General features: G+C 51.0%; 1 protein-coding gene across 1 annotated transcript in view; it reads left to right on the top strand.

Moving 5' to 3' along the window:
- Positions 1-27996, top strand: part of CSMD1 (CUB and Sushi multiple domains 1) — a 1021666-nt gene that overhangs the window by 913693 nt on the left and 79977 nt on the right. Inside the window, exons 45-49 of the mRNA XM_036250552.1 lie at positions 377-457; positions 1403-1516; positions 8276-8464; positions 13892-14038; positions 17989-18177. Coding sequence (XP_036106445.1) covers positions 377-457; positions 1403-1516; positions 8276-8464; positions 13892-14038; positions 17989-18177 — 720 coding nt within the window. The remainder of the gene's footprint in view (positions 1-376; positions 458-1402; positions 1517-8275; positions 8465-13891; positions 14039-17988; positions 18178-27996) is intronic.

Here is a 27996-nt window from a genome sequence, read left to right as displayed (position 1 = left end):
AATAAGTATAGGGGTCCCTCAGGTCTCATGAGGATGGCCACCACCATGGAAGTCCTGGGGTGGGACAGAGACCTTGTCCCCCTGATGTGGACATGGAACCAGGCTCTGGGTCAAGTGTTTCTCTTACAGAATTACAGTATCGTGAGGGGCTGTATAGAAATGTTACCACTTTAAGATGGTATCCTTTCCTCATTGCCTGGATATCCTTGGTGTTAAATTATCCTGAGAGCAGAGGATGCCTGCAGATTGTATAAGACCCTGGTTTACCGGCGCGGACCCTCCCAAGCGCTGTGACGGCGTAGAGAGCGACTCTGTAACAGTTGTGTCTGTTCAGCAAATGTAACTGGTGCTTTTCCTCTTCTCGGGAACCACTTAGCATTTCAGCTCAAGAAGTGTCCACCTCCCCCGGCCGTGCCCCAGGCGGAGATGCTGAGCGAGGACGAGGACTTCGAAATAGGTAATGTGGCTTCCTTCGGGGCCACCAGCTTCACCCCTCCCGCCCGACAGCCGCTCCGACCAGGGGCCGAGTGTGAGGACGCCCGAATGGCTCCTTCACGGCTGTGCACACAGGTCGCACGTCGGGTCCACACGGTTTCCTTTCTTCGCTCCCGTGACCTTTGGGGTCAGGCATTTGAAGTTTCTTTCCGTCACGCTGAGCACGTTCCCCGAGGCAAACGTTCAGTAGCTCGTGTTTTCCTCTTGGGCAACGTTTCCCGGAGCGGACAGACAGAGGGACGCAGGGTGATAACTACAACTTCATCCTCTGTGGCTAGAGCAGCGGTCAGGGTCACCCTGGCCTCGCGTCCACACGGGGATGTGATTGGTGGACGCATTTCATGATCACATTTAGAAAGTCCGCAATGTCACGTGCTCTTAATGGTCTATGTCTTTAGCGAAGCATCAGGTCCCACTAGGAAATCAGACACGCGTGTCCGAGAGTGAGTCCTGTGACCTGGGATTTCTCAGTCGCGATCATGAGAGCTCTGTCCTGTGGTCAAACCTGGGGACCTCATTTCTCCTACCCTCAGAATGGCCAAGCGCAGGGGACCGTCGTGCCGAGCAGGCCAAGGTCACGGCGCGGTCTCTCGGGAATATCGAGGCCATGGTGTTTCACAGCTGAACTCCCGATGCCCATTTCACTTTCTGTAGCCCTCAGGGAAGTTGACGGGGGAGACGCGTCGCTGCGGAGACGCGGGCCTGTACTTTCTGACCTGATACTGGTTAGGTGTAAGACAGCATCTTTATAAATGAGGACCTGAAACGGGTTTGTCAAACAGCCCAAAGACGAGGGCGGCGTAGGTGCGGGGGGCTTTGCCCTTGCCTCCCTGTGCTAGGTCACCGCGTGCCCACAGTCTGAACGTCGCAGCGGCTCAACCCCTGGTGTCCGTGTGGACTCTTTCAGGAGATGTCGTGAGGTACCACTGCCACCCCGGATACACGCTGACCGGCGCGGACACGGTCACCTGCAAGCTCAGCTCCCAGCTGCAGTTCCAAGGTCCTCTGCCGACGTGCGAAGGTACGTGAGTCTGCCCTGCGCCTCCCTGTCCCACGTGAACGCCACGTGCCTGGAGCGGCCTGAGCTCCCGTGCGGGTCTGAGTTAACCTTACGCTGTGCACGGGGGTTCAAACCCCTGCTCACAGAAACGGCCTCTCTCAGGTGGTCGAGAAGATCGAACATCAGCTGAGACAGTGTATTGGGGAATTTTCAAACACAAAAGCAAAGCTGAAAAATTTCACAATGAAACCAGGATACCCGCCACCTGCACTCTGCCGCCCGTGTCACCGTGTCTCTGTTTCCTATCCATCTAGTCACCTGCTGATATTTCTGATGCATCTCAGGGCAGACTGAAGGCGTCACCATCCTTCTCTCTCAACACTTGAGCGCGCACAGAATCAGCTCGTGTTGCTGTGTTTTTTCTCTGTACACACCGAAACGTAAACAGAAGCACACATTTCTGTGTCACGTGTCTCTGAAATGCACAGGCCATGCACGGAGAGCACACACGAGAGCAGGACAAGGGCTGAGGCTGGATCTGCCGATTCAGGGGGTCTGAATATGACTAGATCACTTTTATTTAAACACTGTTTTTTCTTTATTGATTTTTAGAGAGAGAGGATGGGAGAGGGAGAGAGACAGAAACATCGATGAGCTAGAACATGGATTGGCCGCCTCCTGCACGCCCCCCACTGGGGATCAGGCCCACAACCTGGGCATGTGCCCTGACCGGGAATCGAACCGGCGACCTCTTGGTGCAGGGCCAACGCTCACCCACTGAGCCACACTGGCCGGGTGACTAGATCACTTTTAAAATGTAATTTAGAAGACATCCCTCTCAATGATATTGGAAGAAAAAATAACTTGAAAAAATATATAAATAAGCTAAAATGGCCCAAGATAAGTCAGCAGTAGTGTTGATCAAAAGCTCTATAGCCTTGGCTGGGTGGCTCAGTTGGTTGGAGCATCAGCCCATACACCAAAGATTGTGGGCTCGACCCCTAGTTGGGGCTCATAAGAAAGGCGACTGATCAGTCTCTCTCTCTCTCTCTCTCTCTCTCTCTCTCTCTCTCCACCCTTACTCTCTAAGTTAAAAAAAAAAAAAATCCTTGGGTGAGGATTTTTTAAAAAGCTAAATTCAGAAGGTAAAATGGGTTTTATTCTATGGTTTCAAAATCAGGGGGCACAGCTTCTGCTTTCAGAGGGGCCGCCCCCTTCCCAGGCGTCATCGGGGCCCTGCAGCAGCCTCAGGGTTCACACCCAGTGGAGGGCCCGGTCTCTGTCCGGACCCTCTCGATGGCCTGGGGCAGGTCAGGAACACCCTGGGCTCACATGTGAGGGGCCACGTGACTTTATGGGATCACCGTGACCACGCAGGGAACGTGAGTGAGTCACCGTTGTCAGTGTTTCACGAGGTTAACCGCCCCCCTGTGAAAAGCAGTCCCCTTGTCACGGTATTGGCTGTGCAGGTGGCACCCCTAGAACTGCTTCTCCCGGGGGGTCGGCTCCTGCGCACCAGGCAACGAGGCAGGATGCCAGTCACCGGGAGACAGAGGAAACCTCCAAAGAAAATCTGGGAGGAACCCTTGTGAGCTAACCATGCTCTCAGGTCATTTCAGAGAAAAGTTTTCTCTCAAACTGTACCTGCCTGAGTGCCTGTGTGTGTGGGGAGCCCCTCTGTCTGCTGTGACTCCAGCCCCCACCGAACCAGGCAGGTGGGGGGGCTCGGAAACCTGCCCTTCCGGCCTCTCCTGGATGCTGGGGACCACCTGGGGTGCTGAGGCAGGAGGCTGACGTCCCTAATTTCTCGGAAAAATGAGTGTGTCAGTACCACCTCACGGCAGCGACAATGACCTGTTTGTGGGGTTTCTCTCAAGTTAGGGGGTCAGACATAAACGATTCCTTGGCCGTTTTACAGAAAAGTTAACAGACATCAAGGTGCATGTTCACCCCACAGACAGCCTCAGATTTCTCAGAGGGCGTGGCCGGCAGCAGAGCCAGCCCCACTCAGCTGGAGAACTCACGTGTTCACGTCCTCCTTCAAAGCCCGGAGACAGGGCAGCTCCTCGGCCAGGTCCTCCTGGTTTCTGTCCGAAGGACGTCAGCTCTCGAGTCCCCAGGAGAGAGGGTCAGCGCCGGGCGGGGTCCTGAGTGCTTCGCTCCTGTGTGGGCAGTGCTGGGCCCTGGACTCGGCGAGGTCCCCGTGCCTCTGCCCCGGCAGTGACCACTCAGGGCAGCCTGGTCTCTTCACTCAGGAGCAAACCTGTCTAAGGGGAAGGGACAGGTGGCCCAGCTGCGGGCACCCACATGGCTCCTTATTTAGAAAGGAAATGGGCTCAGCTGTCCGTCATCCAACACTGAACACTCGCTTTTCACAAAATCCTCACCCGAGGATACTTTTCTACTTATCTTCAGGTAGAGGGGGAGAGAGGAAGGGAGGGGGGGAGAAACATCGACATGAGAAACACACAGCAACTGGCTGCCTCCCACAGGACCCCGGCCAGGGCCGGGGACCGAACCGCAACCGGGGTACGTGCCCTTGACTGGACTCGAACCCGAGACTCTGTGGTCCTCGGGCTGACGCTCCCACCGCGGAGCCAAAGCAGCCAGGGCTGAGTCTCGCTTTAATCTTTCTTCCCGTGGTTTCCATCGTCTGGTTGACTCCACTGGGCTCCAGGGGGGCCAGCCCCCCAACACCTCCTCATGAAAACTCACTTTAGCCATGAATCTGCTTCTCCAGCCCTCCTAGCCAGGCTGCCAGGGCTTGTTTGGACAGGATGGCCCCTTCGGGGATTGGGGTTCCTTGGAAGCAATGGTAGCAAACCCTTGAAACGTTGCCACATACGCAGAAAAACGTTACCTTGTTGGATACGAGTCTTAATGGAGACCCCGACTGAGGGTCTGGAAGGGTTTACATCACCAGCAATTCTTTTGGTCTCGGTGACACCAGCTGATGTCCTACAGCGGGACCCAGTTCTGACTGTCCACCTGCAGATACCAGGGAGGGCTCAGGTCCCGCAGGCTCAGGCCCCATTCAGACGCCAGCCTTCACGGGCAGTGCCGGGCTGAGGGCTGGCTGTGTGGGTCGGGTCCCAGGACCCTTCCTCAGGGGCAGGGGACTTGGGAGAGCAGCGCTGGACAGGTTATGAGAGGGCGTGATGAGGCTGCAGGTGAACCGCCGGTGAAGAGGCGCACACAGGTCCCCGCCCCCCTGGGGTGCCGGCAGCAGCTGGTCACATTGGGTATGTCAAGTCTGTGCAGAGCTAACCCTCCAGCCCCACCTCCGAGTCCCCTGCCCCTGAGGAAGGGTCCTGGGATATCACAGAAGAGACGTTTCTCAGGTTAAGGAAATGAAAGCATTTCAAAAAAGAAGGAGAAGTGATAATAAGGGTTTGGAAATAGGAAGAGCTGGAGGGGGAGGGAGCTGGGCAGCTTGCTCCTGGGAGTGTCTGGGGAGGGGCGTGGCTCCTGGGGGTGTTTGGGGAGGGGCGTGGCTCCTGGGGGTGTTTGGGGAGGGGCGTGGCTCCTGGGGGTGTTTGGGGAGGGGCGTGGCTCCTGGGGGTGTTTGGGGAGGGGCGTGGCTCCTGGGAGTGTCTGGGGAGGGGAGTGGCTCCTGGGGGTGTTTGGGGAGGGGCGTGGCTCCTGGGGGTGTTTGGGGAGGGGACTGGTACAAGGTGGGCTGGCAGCCAGACCGGCCCATTCTCAAAGAGCCTCATCAGGTGGCCTCTTCCTGGGGGAATTCAGCCAGTTTCTAAATGAGTCCTTAACCAGTTAGACAGAGATGGTTTTCAGTGACCTGAAAGACAGTCAGTGACCTTTGGGTAATCACCTCACCCCCATGACCACCTGTAGCTCAAGGGCCCCTGTGGACTGACTTCTGGTTTTCACGATCCTCTCAAACCTCTAGAGCAGCGGTTCTCAACCTGTGGGTCACGACCCCTTTGGGGGTCGAACGACCCTTTCACGGGGGTCGCCTAAGACCGTAGGAAAAGACGAATTTCCGATGGTTTTAGGAACCGAGACAGCGCTCCTCTGTGGTCGCCAGGCGGGTCCGCCCACACGCAGATGCGCCCACAGACAGCATGAGGAGCTGTGTTCCAGGGTCACGGCATTGGGAAGGCTGAGAACCACTGTTCTAGTGCTTTTAGGGGTCAGTCGTCACCATTTTAAATCCAGTGCTTGACTCGGCCCCTGCTGCGGACGACCCGGTGTGGCGTGTGGGCTCAGAGCCCCAGTGGGTGCTGGGAGCGGCGGGTTCCTGGGGCGTCCCTGACAGGAGCCCCACACAGAGCTCCTGGTGGGAGGCCTGAGTGTCCCCGAGAAACACGACGTCTTGGAAACCCGGTGGTGGTGACAGCGACAGGAAGGAGCAAGGAGTGGGGAGCAGCTGAGGGCGGTGGGTCAGAGCCCCCGGGGCACAGACAGGAGGCCTTCGCATGAGCAGGTGGAAAGAGACGGAAGACATGGGACACGAGTCCACTTCAGGCCTCTCTGAGGAGCAGAGACAGGCCCTCCAGAGCCAGGATCTCCCCTGACGACACCCTGTGCCTCCGCCCCGGAGCGCCCTGCGGCTGCCCAGGCGGGTGGCACCAGCTCAGGGACGGGGCTGTTCCCAGAAGGTGTGACGCCCTGGGCACCTCATAAGCAGAGCTGCAGGCCCAGGATCCCCGTGGCTCTCACCCCAAATGAAACGTGCCCAGGCAGCCTCCTGAGGTCAGGGAGGCAGGCTCAGCCGGCGTCGCGGGCACTGGCCACGCAAAGCCCAGGTGGAAGGGAGCCAAGGGCACCTGCTTGATCCGACCACGGCCTGAGGGCACACTGGGCTGGCTCTGCCCTTGGGCTCTGGCCACCTGGTCCAGGCAGGTCCTGGCAGATGCAGGACGTAAGCTCTGACGTATTATGTCGTGTTCTTTTAAGAGACATTCACATGCTCGTGTTTGAAATGACAGAGTGACCTTTCGCCACTGTCACAGAAGAAAAGACTTTTTACACTAAGATGTTTTCCTCTGCGTGTTTTGGTTTGGGTTATTTTTTATATTACTTGCCACTGATTAACATTGTAAATAGTCTTACAATTGACTTAAAATACATTTTTTTAAAAGAGTTTTATGAAATGTTATTTTTGGTGGTCTTACACCTAAACATTTTGTAAGTTTTAAGATACATCTCAAGGAGAGTACGAAGGCGAAAGAAAAGAGGGAAAAGTACTTTTTAAACAGATAATTACTTAACTCAAAACACATTACATAAGATTTGTTCACCTGGTTGGGAAACGTCTATTTTGAAATGAGTATTCATTTACTGTTCTAAGGGAGAGGACATTTTTCATTATGGATAGCTGATCTGATCCCTTGACTTTTTAAACATCTCTGTTTATGTGTGAGCAATGATAGGAATAATCTTCCCTTAATAGTTCTATCAGCGAACTATTTCTGGAAGATAATGCCATTGAGCCATGGGAGAAAGTGCGCACTGAGGGGTCTGCTGGTTCCTCCTGTGGGTTCTCACCTGTGAGGTTAGTTTTGTTCCGATTAACCTGGGCGGGGTTGGGTAAAGGGAGAAGAGAAAGCAGAGGGCAGAGCGTGTCCACTTGTCCACACGTAGTGATTCGTCACCATCAGTTATCTGCTAGGTGTCCTTGCTCCTACGTCACACACCGGCCAGGGTCCCGTGGAGCTCCGAGCCCCGGCCTCTCACCGTGGCGCAAGCATCTCGTCATGTTTAAAATGTACTATTATAAGTGCAGTGGAAATATGATCCAAGGCAGAGATGAATACTAACTTTCTATTATCGCACAAAATCCCACATGGTTTAGTGGTGTTACATTGAACAGGTGGAGTCCCACTTTTCACTGAGTTGGGGAAGCGGGGGACGCTGTGGCGGAACCCCCAGAGCACGGCCCTAAGTTCGGTGTGTGGGCAGTGCAGTTCGTGATGGGGAGCGGTGGACACGCTCAGGCCGGATCAGTCCGCTTCACTCCCAGAGGGCAGGTCAGTGGGACGAGTCGTGATCCACCTCCTCGCCCAGGTGGAGAGAACCTGTGGGGTCAGTATTTCCGCTCAGTCTGGCAACTTCTTCAGTCTTGGCTGCCCTGGGATTGGGTTGATGACTTGGTTTCCTTGATCCTAGAGTTAAATAGGATCTTTGTATCTACCTATCTACCTAGCATCCATCTATCTATCTATCTATCTATCTATCTATCTATCTATCATCAATCATCTAGCTATCCATCTAGCATCTATCATTATCAATCATCTATCCATCATCTATATCTAGCATCTATCATCTATTTGTCTATCTATCTTTCTATCTATCTATCTATCCATCTATCTATATCTATCTATCATCTGTCTATCTAGCATCTATCATTTATCAATCATCTACCTATCATCTAAATCTAGCATCTATCTATCATCTATTTGTCTATCTATATCTATCTATCTATCTATCTATCATCTGGCATCTATTTATCTATCACCCATCTGGGTTCCATCTACCTAAGCCATCTATATAATCACCCTGGCTGTCAACATATATTTTATACATGTATAATCCTCCTGTAGTGTATGTGAATACTTCTCTTCTAAATTCCAGGGCCCTGTTACAATGTTACTCATCATTACTCAGTGTAGGTCTCTGAGTCTGCACCCGCATCAAGTTCAATCAGCTAGCAGGAGTGCCTTTTCCTTCCCTTGGCCCCTGCCTACAGGGGTCGGCACCATCCCACAGATGCCAGGAGACGTTCGCTTTATTAAGGACAGCTTTGACTTTTCTCACTAGCACAATGCCCAGCCCACGAAGTCCGCACAGAGTCCTCGGGGGTCATCCTCAGCCCGGGTTACCCTGGCAACTACTTCAACTCGCAGACCTGCTCCTGGAGCGTCCGAGTGGAGCCGACCCACAACATCACGGTCTTTGTGGACACCTTCCAGAGCGAGAGGCAGTTCGACGCCCTGGAGGTATTCGACGGTGAGTGCGCTTCGCCTTGGTTCTCATGCCGGTGACCCCTGCGTGAGGTGGCGAAAACGCCCTTAACAGTGCTTCTGCCACACGCGAGCTACCGAACACCTCTTGCACTGGGCCGTTTCAGAAATCCAGTGCTCTCTGAACATCGTCGTTTTGTTAGTGTTGCAACGTTTATCTACTTGTTATTATTTTTAAGTTATCTTTTTTTTAAAAAAAAATGGGTCTTTATTGCTGAAAGTATCACCGTTGTCCCTTCTTTTTCCCACATTGACACCCTGCTCCCGCCCCCGCCCCCGCCCAGGCCTTCCACACCATGGTCCGTGTCCAGGGGTTGTGCACATACGCAGATCCGTCATTGGTTAATCGCTTCCCGCCCTTCCCCCTCCCCTGAGGTTTGTCAGTAGAACACGCGAGATACTTTCTTACTCTCTGCAAAGTGCTCACTGTGCCGTCACCATCCTTCATTGTACAGCATGGGGACTTAGAGTGGATGATCTCAGAAATTAGTCTTAAAAATTTTTATGCAATTCTAATAAACTGTTTTTAAATCCTCACCCGAGGATACATTTTCCATTGACTCTAGAGAGAGAGGAAGGAGGTAGAGAGAGAGAGAAACATCGACGTGAGAGGCATGGACTGGTTGTCTCCTGTATGCGCCCAGTCTGGTGATCAAACCCGCAACCTGGGTACGTACCATGACCAGGACTCGAACACAAGACCCTTTGTTGTATAGGACGACGCTTCAACCAACTGAGCCACCCTGGCCAGGGCGCTAACACACTTTTTCATATAGGAATGCAGTGCTTCAAATAAAGTGTGCTTGAATTGCCAATTTGAAATGAAACCGATGTTAATATTTTTCTTTATCATCCCCCAGAAAACTAGACCAACATACAATCACGGCTGCATAAAATAGCAGGGTTTCCCATGTTCTGACAAGTCTGTCGTTGCGTGCAGACAAAGGGCAGCCGATTCAGGGAGCAAACCTGCCCTGGACTCGGTTCGGTGTGTGCCCGCTGGCCGTCCTGCCTGGTGACCGGCGCCAGCACACTGCTGACACGGATCCACCCTGGAGACCTTCTGTTATTTCCAAAGATGAACCGCTGGTCTGGGCGTCAGCTTCACGTGTGCACATGTAGAATCAGAGGATACGAAACAGTGTTTTCAGAGCTTTTGTTTTTTACATACACAGTAGCCCCCTTATCCACCTTTCCCATCACCCACAGTTGACCATCGTCCAAAAATAGTAAACGAAAAGTTCTGGAAACAAACAGTGTATTAGGTTTAAATTGCCCTGCATCTGAGGAGTGTGCTGGAATCTCTCGCAGCCCCACGCAGTCCACCCGGGACCGATCGTCCCTCTGTCCAGGGCCTCCGTGTGGGATGCCCGCCCCGCCCCGTGAGTCACACAGCAGTTGGCGGGGCCACCTGCCCTGGCACCTCAGGGCCGATGTTCCAGTCCCCTCGTTACCCAGTCACAGCCGGAAGGGCAGTGATGCCTGCGTCCGGATAGGCCGACGAGAAGCCAGACGTGTCCTTAAGTGGGGAGGTGGCATCGAACGCACGGGGTTCAGTACTACCCACAGTTTCAGGTGTCCTCGGGGGTCTTGTCACGTGTACCCCACAGATAGGGGGCAGCTGTACGGTGGAACACATACCACTGAAGACTTTTCCCTGAGTCTACAGGATGAAGAGAAGTAATTAGTCAGCCAAGTGTAAAAACAGGCTTCTTATTTCAATGAGGAGTCAGGTAAATGATTGAAGCCAATTAGGAGTCAGAAAAAAACAAAACAAAACAGGCAAGCCCTGACAGGTTAGCTCAGTGGTTAGAGCGCCGGCCCCAGACCAGAGAGTCCCGGGTTCAGTTCTCACTAAGGCCACGTACCTTCCTTGCAGTTTGTCTCTGGCTCAGGTTGGGTCGTGCTGGAGGCAGCCACTCGATGTGTCTCGCTCACATCGATGTTTCTCTCTCTCCCTCTCTCCTTCCTGCTCTGAGGATAAATGCAAAAAAAAAAAAAAAGTCTTCGGGTAAGGATTAAAAAAACAACAAGCCCTGGCTGGTTTGGCTCAGCGGTTAGAGCGTCGGCCTGCGGTCCGGAGAGACCCGGGTTCGGTTCCCGCTAAGGGCATGTACCTCGGTTGCAGTTTGTCCCCGGCCCTGGTTGGGTCGTACAGGTGGCAACCACTCGATGTGTCCCTTTCACATCAATGTTTCTCTCTCTCTCTCCCTCCTACTCTATTTGAACAAAATATCAAAAAATGTCCTCGGGTGAGGATAAAAAAACAACAACAACAACAACAAAAAAACAGTCTAGCAGCCAACCTCAGGGTGAGTGCCTGTGTGTGCATGTTGTGTGACTATGTGTGTCCATGTGTGTGCACATGGGTTGTGTGTGCACACATGTGTATGTTGTATATGCCTGTGTGAGAGTATACTTTGTGTGTGCGCATACATGTGCATGTATGTGTTGGGCATGTGTGTCCATGTGCTGTGCACATGTGTCTGTGTGTGCATATGTATTTCTATAATGCTATATGTAATGAAATATATTTAATAATTATTTTAAATTTCTGACTGTTTCTTTGTTTTGCTTTAGTTGAGCTAGAATTCGGCCGTCTGTCTTCTACATTGTGTAACATCAGGAGGAAAATCATTAGCGATCATTTATGCCCTAAATTCTCACAATTTGATCTCCCAAAATAAGGACAGGTCATCCCCCCTTTGTAAGCCCCCAGTGCAGGAGACAGAGACAAAGTCACAGCAGTTGCTGTCAGAGTGAGCAGAGTTTTATGAGCGGGTTTGTTCTAGTCTCAAGTTTTCTCTATGAAATGAAAGGTCAGGGTTTTATGTGAACACCGGTTTAAGCTTTGGCATTTTTGTTTCAGTAAATGTCATGTTCATCGTATCTCCCTCTTTTCTTTGTATTTTTTAAGACTGTGGCCCTTTTTATAGCTCACGAGTGGACCAAAAAAAAAAAAACATGTTGAATCTATTGACTTTAAACTTTATTAGCCCAGGAGTACATTAGTCTCTACAGCTCCTGTAGTAGATATTTCTCAATTAAAAAATAAATGTTGTTCATTGTAGAACCTGGTTAAGGAAGGGGTCAAAACGAAGGCTGGTTTCGTGTGTCAAGTCCCTGCTAGTCCCCCCTGGTCGGCAGCCGTGTGTGTGTGGGGCCCGAGCGCGTGTGCTTGGCTGCAGGGGTGCGTCCAAGCCGGCGCAGGGAATGGAGGGCAAGCAGGAAGAGCTGGGAGTGAGTTCGCTACTACCTGAAACTTGACTCTCGAGTCCTGCCATTTACAGTGACATTTTCCATTTTGTAAGTTCAGGTTCAGGGATCTCCGGGGGCGTTGTGCTTTAGAGCATACGTTATCTCGTAGGCAGCCATTGCGCGAAAAGCCGCGCGCGAACCACGCTGCTGTGTCCTCGGCTATAAAACACGGTCGTCCTTCTCCAGGACAGTGGTCCAGTGACCGCCCTCCCGGGCTTCCCCTTCTCCGTCCTCCGCGCTGACCGCAGGGAGCACTGCCCAGCCATGTGCACGGCCTCGGCGGCTGTCTGCGCACGGGCTGCTCTGACCTCCATTCCTCACTGTTCTGAATGAGCGGCGATCCAGTGTCGGGGGGCTGGTTCCCCCGCGGCCCCTCTCCTCGGGGTTCGGAAGCCGTCTGCTCCCCGTGTCTTCGCGTGGTCGCCCCTCTGCGTGTGTCTGCGTCCCGAGTTCCTCTTCTTGTAAGGGCACCACCGGTCATGTGGAATTAGGTCCCACCCTAATGACCTCGCTTAACCTTAATTATCTTTCTAATGGTTATTTTAAGACAGAGAGAGAGGACGGGAGAGAGAGACGGGCAGAGACAGAGAGACGTCAGTTTGTTGCTCCAATTACTTACACATTGATTGATTCTTGAATGAGCCCTGACTTGGGATTGAACCCACCACCTATGGGTATCAGGACAATGCACTAACCAACTGCGCCACCTGGCCAGGGCCACCTTAATTATGCTTTAAAGACCCAACGTCCCAACACAGTCATTCCGCGTACTGTCGGTGGGGCGAGGAGACGTCAGCCCCTGGCAGCTGCATCTGGGCGCATTAGAGCCGCTCCGGCTAGCAGGTGCCGTGGACGAGGCCGTGTCCCTCGGCCTCGCTGCAGGGGGAGCAGTCCCGCGCCGCTCTCAGAGAACCAGTCCCTTAGCCTGGCGGCACCCATCCCCCTCCCGTGACATGTTTCCGGGCGTGAGATGCGTGCTGAAGAGCAGTGGGGCCTTCAGACCGTGAGCGGTGCCAGTTCACTGGCGGGCCGATGCCCAGGCGGTGCCACTGTGACCCCGCCGCTGCCCCTTGCCCTCCGGAAATAACACCACGTTTCCATGGCGATGAGTGTCACAAGGGTGGACCATACGCTCCGTTTGTTTCCATGAGCTACATATCGAATTTGAAGAATTTTAAATATATGGAAAGTAAAAAGAAAAAAATTTTTCTAAATACATAGATATGGTCTCAGTACTAGATGGAATGAATTTTAGGGTTTTATTAAATTGGCCTCGTTTCATTGTTTAAGGAGCAGGAGTACAGAGAGCTGGGGCGGCCCCGTCTCCCGGCCTGCACCTGCCGGAGAGGGCAGTGTGGTGGGTGGGACCTGGTGAGACGGGCTGTCCTGTTTGTACACCCCACTTGGCTCCCGCCCTCCCTCTCCTGTCTCGCACCATCACCCCGATGCGCACGCACGGCACACACAGGCACGGCACACGGTGGGATGTGTGCACACGGGCTGTCCTACACTTCTGTGCACACGGATTTCAGTTGTTCTCTGCTTGAAGAGTGACCCGGGCTGGGCCGGGCTGCTCTCCTGGCTCAGGTACGTGCTGCACGGAATTCCTTCCCGGCACTTTGCCTTCCTCTCCAAACCTCCGAACAGCTCGTCCAGGTCTCAACGCCGCTGTAAATAAGAGGCTGGGAAACACCTTTCGTGACATAAAGAGCAACTTTGCTCACGGGCTGTGGTTTGTAGGAATAGAAATAAAACTTCACTTTTGCCAGATGTTACCAAACCGCTGTCCCAGACGAGTGTTCTCAGGGGTGGGCCCCCCAGGATATCATGGGCGTGTCCTTTCTCCTCAGCCACACAGGATGTGATGCTAAGGGGGCTGTTTCTTGGTGTCTTCAGTGACTGCTGTTTTATCCCTGAGGCTCCTGAGTCAGGTGTTATGTGGTCAACAGCCGGCACACCTGCAGTTGTTCTGGTGGACCATCAGTTCATTGTGGTCAGGGACACATCTGTGCTACACTCACTAGGAATGTTCTTCTCCACCTTGGACATAAATAGCTGTATGTTGTACATCTAGACGCCAGTTTAATAGAAAGCTAAAGGTAGTGCACCTCGCGTAGGTGCCACCTAAAGGCGGTTGTTTCTCCGATCCACGCAGGTTCTTCCGGTCAGAGCCCTCTGTTGGTGGTCCTGAGTGGGAACCACACGGAGCAACTGAATTTCACGAGCAGGAGCAACCAGTTATTCCTCCGCTGGTCCACCGATCACGCAACCAGTAAGAAAGGATTCAAGATCCGTTATGCAGGTGAGTTGGCGAGATTTACTTTGAACATAAAAGTGCTTTGAACACAAAGGATCACATTCAATTCAACAATTAGATAGTATGAGCCTCATTTTCTAAGATGAATAATAAACTTCAATAGAAACAATATGATGGGGAGTTCACTGAGTGATACCTCTAACTGAATTTAGGAAAAATGAACTGTGTTGATTAATAATTTACAAATATACTGCTCACCTCATACACCACAGACTTGCATATCACAGAAAGCAAAGACATTTCCCCAAAGACAAAATTATATAAATTAAATTGAAAATATGCTTAAATGCTAGGGAAACCAACAGGAAGATTCCCTCATAATGCTGTTATTGTTATAAGTGATAACAATCATTATTCATAGTGACTTTTTATTGCCTATGCCTCTGTATGTCTCTTTAGACAGTGTACAGACGCCATCTGTCTGTGGCATGCGCTGTATTAGATCCTGTGTGCATGTGTCGGTTTTATCTGACCCCCCCTAATGTTCGTACTGCAAAAGCAGTGGGCAGACAAGTATATTTCTGATACTTTTTAATTTCGAAGCAAAAAAAAAAAATCTAAACTTTTCTCAAGATCCTGGAACTCAGCAACAGCCAGTGGTAAAATAGAGGTGCATCTCCCCGAAGAGCTGCCCACAGCACACACTCATTGAACAGTGTATGTTTTGGAGGACGGCTCAGCCTTGCTCTGGCGTTTTATCGCATCCACGATGACCACGTTTTGAGGGAGAAACAGGAGAAAGTCACAGTGCTTTCAGCAAAGATCCCGGCTCTCTCCAGCCGGCACGCACCATGAAATGGTGACGTGAAGACAGTAGGTGCGGGATTCATGTTCTTCCTCCGTCAAGTTTAATAAAACAGACACAGGCCTTTGCTCCCCCCGCCCCCCATGCTGCCATTTAAAAAGCCGCACGGAGCTCACAGCTGAAATTGACTCTTATTAGAGCGAGTGGCGAAGAGGGCTCGGGCGGTGGCAGGATTTGCAGTCATCAAATGCCTCGTTTCCAAACCTTCAGAATTGCTGGGTTTCCTTCCGAAGTGCAGAAGCGGGCGGTGTGGGTGAACCCGGTGGACACGGTGTGTCTTGTTCATCAGTAGCCTGGTGACAGGGTTGCACCCCGAGTCCTTTCTCTCAAGGACCTTCTCGATCACCCGCGAGCAGGTGCTCGTTGAACTGAGCTGGGAGAGCAGGGAAGTGGAACGTTCGGGAAAGGCCACGAACGTGTGTGTTCCCTCAGTGGACAAACATGTCTATCCGTAGATACGTAGACACACCTTTGACCACCTGTTCCCTTAAAATCCAGCGACTGCACGGCCTCTGCCAGGAGCTCACCGTCAGCGACTTTAGGGCGGGGAGTAAACGAAGATGCGCCTGAAATATAACCTCGCGTGCAGGGCTTGACCCCTTCAGGGAGCCCACGCCGCCCCGCAAACCTCTGTCCCCTGCACTTGGAACGGGTGGCCATGCGGCGTCAGAGCGCTGTGACTGATCAGCATCCCTGAAAAACAAACATAAAGACGGTGAAGCCAGCGCCGCGTGGAGGTTACGTGCTGTGCGGACGCCCAGTAGGCGGTGTCCCCTCCGCAGTAGAGGGCACCTGTGTCCCAGCAGTGTGGGGAGAGGGGGACGCCAGGGTAGGGGACGGGGTTTCCGGGAGGCAGCCCGCCCGTGTTCTGCCTTCGGACAGGTGTGACATTCCCGACAGCCGGTGGCGAGATGGGGCGCTGGGCGTACTTCTTGACGCAGCCAGGAACCCCGCAGGCAGGACCCCGCTCTCATCTTCCCCTTCCTTTCAGAGCTCTGTCCCCACTCGGAGCCCCCACACCTTCTCCTAGGTGCGCGAGGACAGAACGGGAACCTTGAGACGCTGGTGATAGAAGAGACTTGGAGAATAGGAGAGAAACTAGAAGGGGTTGGACTCCGTACAGGTCATCATCCTCAGATCGTATTTCTGGGCAGACCGGAGCGTGACAGAGGTCACAGGTGCCACCCAAGGACTGTGGGCCTCCCTGCCCCTTCAGGTGTGGTTCTTGTGCTGGCCCAGTGGTTCTGGGCCGTGGCAGCCAAGGCGAGTGGTTCTGAGCCTGCCTCTCCTACGCCAGATACTTTGGTTCATTACTAATGACAAAATTTAGTCTAGAAACTCTGGCCCCCGAAAACGGCCTGGCCCAAGGGCATCTCACACGGGTAAGGGGATTTCAACTTCATACAAATCAGTCCTTTTATCAAATGAAATAGAACTGCAGTCACCCGGCTGAGAGCATTCTCTGGGGTGTTCTCCCAGGAACAAGGGTGACAGCCAGGCCAGGCACGAGCCGCGGCCCCTGGGCATGAGGGCACGCCTGCAGACAGCGTCTGCTGCTGACTTCCGAGGACAGTTCAGCCCCGTGCGGAGCCCCCACAGGGAAGGGTGCATTCACAGCCTCTTCTTCCAGGAGACCCGGGACCCCAATACTCTCCTTCTCAATGTCACTGTCTCAGTTCACCTGAAGGGAATAAGTGGGATTTTAAGCAGGAATGAAACTGGTCTTGTAGGAATAAAAAGTCCCCTTCTCTAAATGGGTAAATTTGATGCAGAGCCTCTAGCCGTTGAAACGTTGTATTCTGTGTAAGCCTCTTATTTTAGCACTTTCCTGTCTCAAATTTTGAAAAACGTCTCCCTGCAAAGGGGATGATTAAAGCCACGGTGAGATTTGTGTTGACCTGACACAGTGCACTGTTTTCAGCTTTGTTCAAATCCCGTCTGTCACAGGCTTAATGTCTGCACTGTACAGTTCACGAGACCCCTCAGCAACGCCGGCAAGGAAGACAATGGCATTGATTGTGAAATGTTACATTGCTCCATTTTCTCCATAGTATTGATTCTTTTCTATTTTTTCAGTGTTGAGAATTATTTTGTTTCAAATATGGAGCCCAAAGCAGTATCATACCGTTTCTCATTCCGATGATTAATACGCTTATTTAAGTGGGTGGCCGGCCTCGGGGCGAGGGCTGGGGTCTCATGTGACCCTTCCTGTGTTCCTTTGCCATGTCTGAATCAGAAAGTCAAGGTTCTACCTTCACACGGATTAAGAGTTGCAGGTCATCTAAACTTAAAACTAAGAGACTGGACACCTGCCTGTAGATTTTTTGTCCTTTATTACACTTTTTTTTTTTTTCAGAGAAGTTTAAAATTCTCAGACAGACTGAAAAACACAGAGATTTCCCACAAATGTGTGATGACATGTGTCCATCACGACAGTGTCGCACAGAGTAGGTTCACTGCCCCAAGACTGCTCTCTGCTCCTCTGCTCCCCCCTCCCCCGACCCAGCCCTGGCAACCACCATCCGTCCGTCCCTGTCCCCCGGGCTCTGTCTTCCCCAGGGTGTCCCGGAGATGGAGTCAGTGTGCAGCCTTCCAGCCTGGCTCCCGTCACTTAGCCACACGCACTCCAGGTTCCTCCACGACCTTTCCTGGTTTGAGAGGCCGTGTCCTCCTAGTGCTGATGACGTCCCATTGTGAGGATGGAGCGCAGCTTGTCCATCACCCGCCGAAGGGCGTCTTGGTTGTCCCCAAGGTGTGGCCGTGACGACTGAAGCTGCTGAAAGCATCCGTGTGCAGGTTGTGTGGACAGGAGTTTCCACCGCCTTTGGGTAAACACCAAGGAGCACGGTTAATGGGCCGTAGGGTAAGAGTAGGTTTAGTTTTGTTAGGAACCACTGACCTGTCCTCCAGGGTAGCCGCCCCCCTACATCTCCGCCAGCGCTGTGTGTGGTTCCTGCCGCTCCGTCCTCTGGCGTGGGGTGTCTGGATACATTTTAGAGCAAGGTTACATGCAGACGTCTCGCTGTGGGAACCACGGAGCCGTGCCATTGACATCTCTGTCACCTGGAAAGTCACTGGTCATTTACGACTGCTCTGTCGTGTGCTCATGTGTGCGTTTATGTGCCTCCAGCCTCTTACTGCAGCTTGACCCAGACCCTGAGGAACGGTGGCATCTTGAATAGGACCGCAGGGACCCTGGGCAGCACCGTGCACTACTTCTGCCAGCCCGGATACCGACTGATCGGCCACAGCAACGCCACCTGTGCACGGAGCCCCGCGGGCATGTACCAGTGGGATTCTCTCCCTCCGCTGTGCCAGGGTAAGAGATGGCGGTTTTCCTCCTCCGACTCAAGTCAACCTGTTCTTATTTTAATGCTACTCTGAAAACTCCTGCAGCCCTGGCGACGGACGGAAGGTAAGGAAGAGGCGAACGGGGGTTAGTAAGAGCGCAAACTAAGCTTTTCCACTAGCCGTGCAAACGGTGCTGACATTTCTACCGGGCCTGCCAAGCTCCGCGGCCTGGAGTCAGGGGACGGCGGGACCGTCACCGGATGCCGCGTGGCGTTGTTCTAATACTTGTGTTTCATTTGGAAGTGAAAAATGTGTTCTCTAATTTAGATTCAGAATAATTTTTGACAGTTTAGTAATTTAAAAAATTAATTACTGCCCGGACAGTGTGGCTCAGTGGATTGAGCCTCATCCCATGGACTGAGAAGTCCCGGTTGGATTCCTGATCAGAGCACAGGCCTGGGTTGTGGGCTCCATCCCCCAGTAGGGGGCGTGCAGGACGCAACCAGTTGATGTTTCTCTCTCACCTGGAAGTTTCTATCTCTCCCTTCCTCTCTGTCTAAAAAAATAAATGAAAACATATTTTAAAAAATTAATTACTAATACTAATTTTCTTATTTTAGAAAAACTCCTTCCTTGATCCATATGCTTGTATTTCATTTTCTTTTGGTCTTTTAAATCTAGGGCTTGTTAAAGCTGATTTCAATATTTTATACCTTTTTTTTTGTATTTTGTGTCATATGCATAAAAATCAGATTTCCCAAGATGGCATTTTAATTTTTAACTGAAGGCTTTGAAGTCATGAAATTTTCATAGTTTTGTCTTATTGAGATTTATATTCATAATGAAATATATTGGCCTTTGGAAGCTAATTATGATTTATAAATAGAACCTCATATTGGTTTCCTTTTTTTCTCTTCTTTCACTAGATATTAGATTTTCTGGTATTGTGCCGTGTGATGATGGTAGATATCGATCACACTCAGAGGCCCAGCCTCTGCATTCATAGCCTCCCTCCAAAATCCTTCTTTAGTGTAAGATAAACATAAAGGTCCAATAAGCCGGTTTCATTAGGAATAATTAAAACACACACACACACAAAAAAAAACAGAAGTACTTTTTCTTTCAAGAGAAAAATTGCTTTTCATGCATGTTAAAGGTCCGGGTCCTCTGCATCCGTGACGTAGAGCTGGTTGCTGAGAGAGCAGCCCTCGGGCCGTGTCCGTGGCCCTGGAGACCACGCCAGTGACCACAGTAGCGGCCTGAACAGCAGCTCGCTCGGGAAAGGGGAGGAGAGCCGGGCTGGCCGCCGTTCCGAGGTCCTGAGCCCGACGAACTGTGCTCGGGGTAGACCAGGAGATGCTGGGGTGAGACTCGTGCAGAGAGACAAGGGACAAGGGACAATCTAGGCGGGGGGGGGGGGGGGGGGTCTGCCTTCCTGACATGTGAGATGTTCTGACAATTGTTGACCAAACAGAGAGGCGGCGTTTCGGGGAGCACTGAGGAGAAATACAAGGGTGCCTGGGGTGTGCTTGCTGATGACCTCTGACCTCCACCTCCTCTTCTCCCAGTTCCTCCCCAGCAGCTGTTTAATGCTGAATAAAATGACTCCAAAATAGAGATAGTGCACACACATGCACACACACACGTGCACGCACGCACACACATGCGCATGCGCACACACAGGTTGTTCTGAGACGCTGTGCTTGGGGCTGAAGAACCTGAGTGCAGACGACCAGGGTGTCTCTGCTCCACCTGGGACTTCACCCAAAGCCTTGACTATGGATGTGGGTGTTCGGATCACACACGCCCTCTGGAGGAAACTTGAATACCCTCCCTCAGGTTTCTTCTCGGAGACCCGTGACCTATGCGATCGTGGCCTCAACTTAGGAAATACGTCGGAAGGCTCGTCTTCCTACAGCACGTCCCGGTCCTGCGCTTTCTGTTCGCCGCTCTGAGACCCGCCGAGGCAGCGAGGTCTCCTCTCCCCATCACCTGTGACCTGTGACACCTGGGCGCCCTTAAAAATACTCCACTTGACTTATTTGTCTCTATTTGAATCGGAGCCACATCAAGTTAAGTGACTTATTAATCATCCTGAAAATGTTGCTCAGGAATCCAGACCCTCCGCTTCCCTCTTCGGTGTTTGAATCAAACGGTTTCCTGCCAAAAGAAATTCTACTTGAGATCTTGCAGATATCACTCCTGGAACACTTTGTACTGTAGGCACTTACATTCATTCACGGTGGGAGAGTTCCCCGGTGCTGTCTTAAATATTTACAATTTGTATAAAATCGCATTTCAATTACAAAAATATGCAAAATATTTTCATCATACCTGAGGCTGTCATGATTAAAAATTTAAAATGTGGTTAAAAAGTAGGGATTTTTAGCCATCTGAATTGTGTGGTACAATCCCATAAGCATTTTTATCATTTTTAAAATAAAAGTGGATTTTTAAAATAGATAGTAAAAATGATGACCTGAATAGGTGAAAGCCATTGACAAAGGATCATAAAAATTTACATAGAATATGTTTATATACCACATATTGGCAATTTATACCCCAACCAGCCATTACTTATGACTGAAGAGACACTAGAGTTCATTTAAGTGAATTTAATATAAAATATTAATGTGAGTTGTTGTGTGTTTTTGTGTGTGCTGAGCTTTGAGGAAGAGAAATGAATGAGACTTGTTTCTTTCCTTCAAAGCAGTCACAGTCTAACAATGAAAAAGATAATTGCAAATTATGGTACCTGTCTCCATGAATGGCATGGCCTAGAATATAGAGTCAGGCAGTAGCTATATAGATTCATTAAAAAAAATCCTCCTTCAGGTGAAAATAGGACTTTATTCAGATGACTTCCTCTAAAATATATGATCACACATAATTTTTAAATATTATAATTTTGATAACAGAAATAATTTAAAAAGCATAAGCATCCTAAGAGGGTCACTGGAAATAGAGTCTCAGGCTACCAGGAGGCGGGACCTGTGCAATCTTGGGCCTCGGTTCTGGGTCCTCAGAGCTGCTGCTAAGTTGCTAACCGGCTGGGGCACTGTCCAGGCTGAGCCACAAACACCCAGGACAGCTGCCCTGTGGACACAGGAGGACTTGATCTCCTCTGTGGTTTTGGCCCCCTCATTTGCATATGGAACTAGCCAATCCCTGCTCACCAGCAGCCATCCTCATGTGCATGAGGAAGTAGCCAATCCCTGCTCACCAGGAGCCATCCTCATGTGCATGTGGAACTAGCCAATCCCTGCTCACCAGCAGCCATCCTCATGTGCATGTGGAACTAGCCAATCCCTGCTCACCAGGAGCCATCCTCATGTGCATGTGGAACTAGCCAATCCCTGCTCACCAGCAGCCATCCTCATTTGCATGAAGCCCACCTGGGTTTCCCTTCATAACCTGCTTTCTGTGTTCTCTGCAGAGCGCAGGTGGGTTCCTACCTGACTCTGCGTCTCTCGGGTTGCAATCCTTTTGCCCAAACAGATGCTTTATTCTTCTATTACAGCCTGGAATTTAATTTTGGTTGACAAGCTCAAAAAGTGTTTTTAGGCTAAATTTGAAAACACTTTGAAACTAAGAAGGCACTGTGATTATCATAGGCTTATTGTTATTTTTCTTCAGTGTTAAAATACAAATATTAAGGGAAAATTATTTTCTATTTGGTTGTTGGTATCTATACTTATAATTATCATTTATAATGGCAAATATGTTGTATTTTGAGATATTTTGTTTTCAGTTTAAAGATAATTGAGGATAATTTCATGGTTTTTCCGAAAATCTATTATTTTGTTCAAAGACAGTTAATACAACATAAAGATGGATTATCCCATCAAGTGGTCCTGAATTACTGACAATTATATGCTATCAAATTAAAGACTGGATGAACTCTTTCCTAACAATGCTTGGAACTCTGTAAGGGCAAAACATTTTGCAACATCATCTAAATGAATACAACCTCACACTACTCCCACTCAAGACAGCACAAAAGTCTATCATGGTTTTATTTTCCCTAAGCTATCACATCCACATGACATATATGCTGTGGAACGAGAGTTGCCACAGGGCACTTTATAGGGAAAAAGACACAAGTGTGTACCTCTGAAACCCGTAGACTTCACACTATAAGGACTCCCTGGGGTCCCATCCCCATAAACCCATGGTAAGTTGAAATATCCTAAGTAGAAAAAGCATTTAATACAAATAACCTAGTCTACCCTAAACATTCTCAGAACACTTTATTATTATTATTATTATTATTATTATTATTATTATGTATTTTATTTATTTTATCCTTACTGGAGGACATTTTTGCATTTATCCTCAGATAGAGCGGAAGAGAGGGAGGAAGGAAGAGAGAAACATCGAGGTGAGAGAGACACATCGAGTGGTTGCCACCCACATGACCCCAACCAGGGCCAGGGACAAATTGCAACCGAGGTACGTGCCCTTAGCGGGAACCGAACCCAGGACTCTCTGGTCCACAGTCCGATGCTCTAACTGCTGAGCCAAACCGGCCAGGGCTCAGAACACTTAACATGAGCCTCTCCTTGGGCAAATGACCTAACACAGGCTCATTTCATCATGAGGTCTTGAAAATCTCATGTAACATATGCTCAACTGTTTTTACCCCATCGTAAAGGGGAAAATCATGCGGTGAACCGTTGTCAGTGAGGGACCGTCTGTGTTCCACAAAGTAAAGGTAGGGGCTCTGTTTACGGAGAAAGTGTACTCTTGCATTTACTGACATATTCATGGTTTCTATAACTTCATATAGTGGCCAAGCGATGTCGGTCACGTGTGTGCTTGTCGACTGGGGTTCAGTCAGTTACTGAAACTGAATGCAAGTGTCAGGAAGGAACAACTATCCGCTCCAATTCGAACTGCTCTCTGGATAGAGTATAGCCCCATCTCTCAAAGCTCTGGTGGTTCCGTGGGAAGGATCTGTTTCCAAGTCAATAATTACACGTCAGTGTGGTCTTAACCCCGAGGGGAGACACATTGGCGGGAGAGCCACAGAAGTCCGGGCATTTCCCTCCTGTGGTGGGACCAGGGATGGCATGTGGCCGGATGCAGTGATGGAGGTGGGGGTGGGGCACAGGCAGGTGTTGTGCCTGGAAGACCTACGCTCCAGGTGTATGGCCTCACATCCTGCCCTGCATTTTAGAAAGATGAGCCTTTGAGCAGCATGTTGGACGGCCGGACAGACTCCTGGCGGTGAGGTGGCTGTAGAAATGTGGGTCGTAGCAACAGGGACCTTCGTAGATACGGTGAAAATCGGTTTGTGAGGAAACGGATCTTGAAAATGCTGAGGAAGGAGCATCAGCAGACCCTGTGACAGAGTGGAAAGGGCGAGGAGGACAGGCATCTGGGAGACACCGATGTTGGGCCCACTCACGGAGATGTGGACGGAGTCAGAAAGTCAGGCAAGTGGAATGAGCTTGGACGCCCCCGCAGGCCTTGGGAAGGCTGGGCCCGAGAGCCCGGGGCTCCGGGTGGGGGTCCTGGACATGGTCAGTGAGGCCATCGTCTCGTTAGTTAGAGACTGACTGCAGCGTCGTCCTTTTCTCATGAGAGGCGTTTTAGCTGTGGGTTCAGCACGGACGGAATCAAACAAATAAAATTGCTATGGGCTACAATAAGTTTTAAACTAAATAGCTCTGCCATAAGACACTGATATGAGACATCGTAGCAGAAGATCGCATTTGATCGAATCCATAGAAATCCTGTGACCGGTCCCATTGAAGGTCTTTGAGATAATTGGAAATTCATCACTGACGCAAATGTTGAGACAGTTTATGACTTTTACCAAACACACAGGTTACTGTACTAATTTTAATTGTTTTTATTTAAAGATACAGGACTTGAAGACTGAAAATAGGTTAAATAACCAAATAATAAATAGACAAACAGCTATGAGGCACTGGGAGCCTAGATGTAATATTTAGTTGATATATTTATACATTTAATATATATTGAATATGTCAACTTATGATACACTCTTTCAAAGATTCTTCCTGAGCTAACACTATAATTTTATTCAATGATTTGAACAGCATCCCTTTAATCTTACAGAAGAATGAATACAATGTATATATTTTCTAACTGAATTGGTTTTTCACTTTTCCAGAATTGTCTAGAATAATATTTTGAAATGTTTCCTAGAAATGCAACACTTGTCTTTTCATACGTGAGCAAGGTCAAGCCCTGGAGCGTGGGGGTCGTTCCCTTTCGGAGCCCAGGCACGGTCACGTCACCGTGCCTGCCCGGTGTTCCCGACACCCAGTGAGCACCGGCCCCTTGTAGCATTTGCTAAATAGTTTGAGTGGGAGAACAATCCATGTATCTGTGACTGTCTAAGATGTATCGAGGGTGATTTTTTTCCTTTACAGTGATTGGTCTGGTCTCACAATCAGTTTTATTCTCACATTTTCATGGACTTGTTGCTAGGAGCGTCTTAGAGGCACCGACTTTGAGGGAAAACAGGCAGCCAATGGCAGGAAGCCCTCGTCTAAGTCTGATTCCCACCGCGTGACCCAGGAATTTTGTTGTCCAGCTCCTTGAGCTGTTGAGAGGATTATGTTGTGCGATGTTATTTTGGGTCTAGGTTAGGAAAAGGATTTGTGGGGCTCTGTCCCCAGGTGTCCCAGGGTCCGGGTGGTTTAGGAGTGCCCGGGCCAAAGTCACAACTTGAGGCCACCCTCTCCCAGGAGAACCGGAGGGTTTATCACTCACATTTGGAAAATTCTGGACGAGATTAACAAAGAGGATCATCTGTGCGTGAAAATGTCACAGGCAAGATGCATTTTATCAGCTTCAGAGAACGTGGGGCTGGTTTTCTTGCTCTGCTTGACCTGTTTAAATTCCTTCTCTCAGAAAATCTGGTTGGGTTCTGCGATCCCCGATAAAGCCTGGCCCAGCTCCCGTCCTTCCGGCTTCATTTCCTGCCTCCAAGCCAGAGGCTGCCAAGCAGCGGTTTCCACGATCGAGACCCGGATCGGATCCATCGCGAAGAGAAGCCGATTCAGGCTGAAACTGTCTGCGTTATCTCACCGCTGCAGTGACCTGGGGGGTGCACCAGGGCGCCCGCGTCAGGTCCCCGTGGGGGGGCGGGAGCTGCGGTCCCCTGTGCCGCCGGCTGGGGCTCGGGCTCCAAGCTGGCTTTGCAGGCTGTTTATGCTACGCTTGCGGTTTGCCAGCCACGAAGAACAGGGGAAGAATTTCTCCTCCAGGACGTGGAAAAGCTCCTGTTCATGAAGTCAGACGTGAAGAAGGGTCGTGGCTGCCGGTGCTCTGCAGGGATGAGCTGCCTTTGCCAATGAAACAGATCCGGGCGGGCAGGAGGGGGTGAGGGACGCTGTGTGCCCTGCTGTGGGCCGGTACCGAGCTGACCCTGCCCAAGAGCCTCTCGTCCGGGCAGATCCCGGGCGTGGTTCAGAAGAAAACCGTGTGTGTGTGTGTGTGTGTGTGTGTGTGTGTGTATTTGTTTTTCACTTTAGAAATAGCAGCAGCATCAGTTAGGAGGCGAGGTGTGGTGTCCTGGATCAATGAACTAATCGAGTCATTTTATAAACCTCGCCCACGTCTCCCCGTGAGCAGAAGTGTGGCTGCGGCTTTTGTCTTGATTGATCTGCAGACACGTGTTCACGTCCATGAAACGGCTGTGCTCCTGTGTGTCGTGATGATGGTGCGATGCTTCTTGAAATTTAAATGTTTCTAAAATATCAAATCACTTTTGACATACAAGAACATGTATATGTGAATATGTATATGTATATATGAATATAGATATACATATATATCTATACATATATATTAATATACATATATATTAGGGGCACTATATTTGCTATATTCTTAGTTAATAGGCCATGAATTGACCTACAGCCCCAGGGGTCCTGACCTGCAGCCACAGGGGCCCTGACCTACAGCCACAGGGGTCCTGACCTACAGCCACAGGGGTTTCTGACCTACAGCCACAGGGGTCCTGACCTGCAGCCACAGGGGGTCCTGACCTACAGTCACAGGGGGTCCTTTCAGCAGCCACAGGGGGTCCTGTCCCACAGTCTGTCGCCTCCTGACCCCTGATCTGAGCAGTCTGGACCGAGGAAGCACGGAGTGTAACTGGACACATTGGCGTCTCCTGTAGCCTGTAAGTTGAGCCTCGGACGTTTGACAGAGGAGGTGCCAGCCTCCTCCGCAGGCTAAACCCCTGCATGCTTCTTCACCAGTGCAGGGGCCACTTCCCCTGCCCAGGCCTGGCCCCGGTGCCGCAGCTTCCTGCCCGGTGTCTGGGACGAGCTTCTGGAGGAAAGTAGCCACAGGGGAATGTGCCCGAGGGGACCTTCAGGTAATGACGACAGCGGTCCCCAGCCCTCGACCTTCCTGGGCAGAGGACTGTAGCAGACAGACGGGCAGAGTGATCGTTTGCCTGGGGCCGCAGGTGCAGACCCGCTGTGGGCGCCCGAGGGTTATCCCCCAGCGGAGCTGCCTGGGCCTCCTGATGAGACGTGAGCCGCACGCGGAGCCCACAGTATCTCCCAGAGAAAACGGGGACCCTGCACTTCCTCCCTGGAGCCAGTCAGGGAAGAGGAGGTGCTGGGGTGGGGGGGGGAGTGAACCAGAACCTTCCATCCAGCATGAAAACGAGGCTCCCGAGCCCATGAAGACAAAGCAGAGGAGAGACCGTGGAAGGCCGTGCACCCCTGGAGATGCCCAGGTGCACTGAGGGACAGGGCACCTGCCTTCCCTGAGGGGCCGCCACAGTCCCCTGTGCCTGGAGCCCGCGGTTTGGAAATGCCAGGCCCTGGACGGGCATAGAAGCGGCAGGCCAGCGTCCTGGGTGTGAGGGACATCCCTGGGCTCCTGGTCACGGAAGCAGGGCTTCCTGCCATTCTGTTCTTCTGGGAGGGCCAGCGGAGAAGCCGCAAGAGGCCCACAGGTCCAAGAAAGGGTTGGCGAGCGCCGGACAGAGGAGGGGACATGGGACCGGGGACCCTCTCGGGAATGCGGATGCGCTCCAGGCTCCAAGGCAGCCGAGTCCTGCCTCAGACAAGCGTGGGTGTCCGCAGGGGCTATGTTCTCCGTTTGGGGACTAAGTAATCCCAGGCCGTGGCCCCTTTAGATACGCGTGGGAACTTCCCAGCCCCTCAGGCCAGTGTGACGCGTGCAGAAGAAGACACGCGGGCTCCTAATAACGTCTCCAGGAGGGGCGCAATCAAGTTGGGTTTTTAAGGTTTTGTTTCTCATTCTCCCCTTCCTATATATGCACAGCCTCCGCACGAAAGAAAGAAGAAAAGCGAGTTCCTGGTCCTTGATTCCGAAACAAAGAGCCTAATTTTTCATCGCTGCTCACTGGATTGCGATTTTATATTGGTCGTTGCTAAAATCCATGTAGGGCATTTCTTAAAAATCATAATCAGGCCTCTGAAAGAAACAGTGGGACTTTGGGGGAACACACGACGGTTTCAGTGGCTCTCTGTGAGAAGAGAGGGTGGCGTTCCGTCCGAACACTGCGGTCCCTTAGCTCGGTCACCATCCTCAGCAACCTGTCCTGTTTGGATCACGCTGATGTCCTCTATATTTTCTGTGTTTCTGATTTTTTTGTGTAGTAAACTCTAGCCAAAATTCCAGGTCGGCAGTTTTGAGAATTTATGAGACCCAAGAAGTTTGCGTTACAGAACATACTGAATAGTTCTGTCCTCCACGAGGCTACTCTCTCTCTGCTGCTCCGGTTTTTCCTTCACTTGAAAAGGAAAGAGGAACATCGGTCCCACTGCAGAAACACTGACATCCCTGGGGGCAGGCGACTTGCAAAACGGTTGTCATTCCCCTT

This window comes from Molossus molossus, unplaced genomic scaffold (genome assembly GCF_014108415.1).
Source record: "Molossus molossus isolate mMolMol1 unplaced genomic scaffold, mMolMol1.p scaffold_m16_p_9, whole genome shotgun sequence".
NCBI classification, from domain to species: domain Eukaryota; kingdom Metazoa; phylum Chordata; class Mammalia; order Chiroptera; family Molossidae; genus Molossus; species Molossus molossus.
Note: the sequence above shows the minus strand (reverse complement) of the source record. Positions and strands in the feature narration are given on the sequence as shown.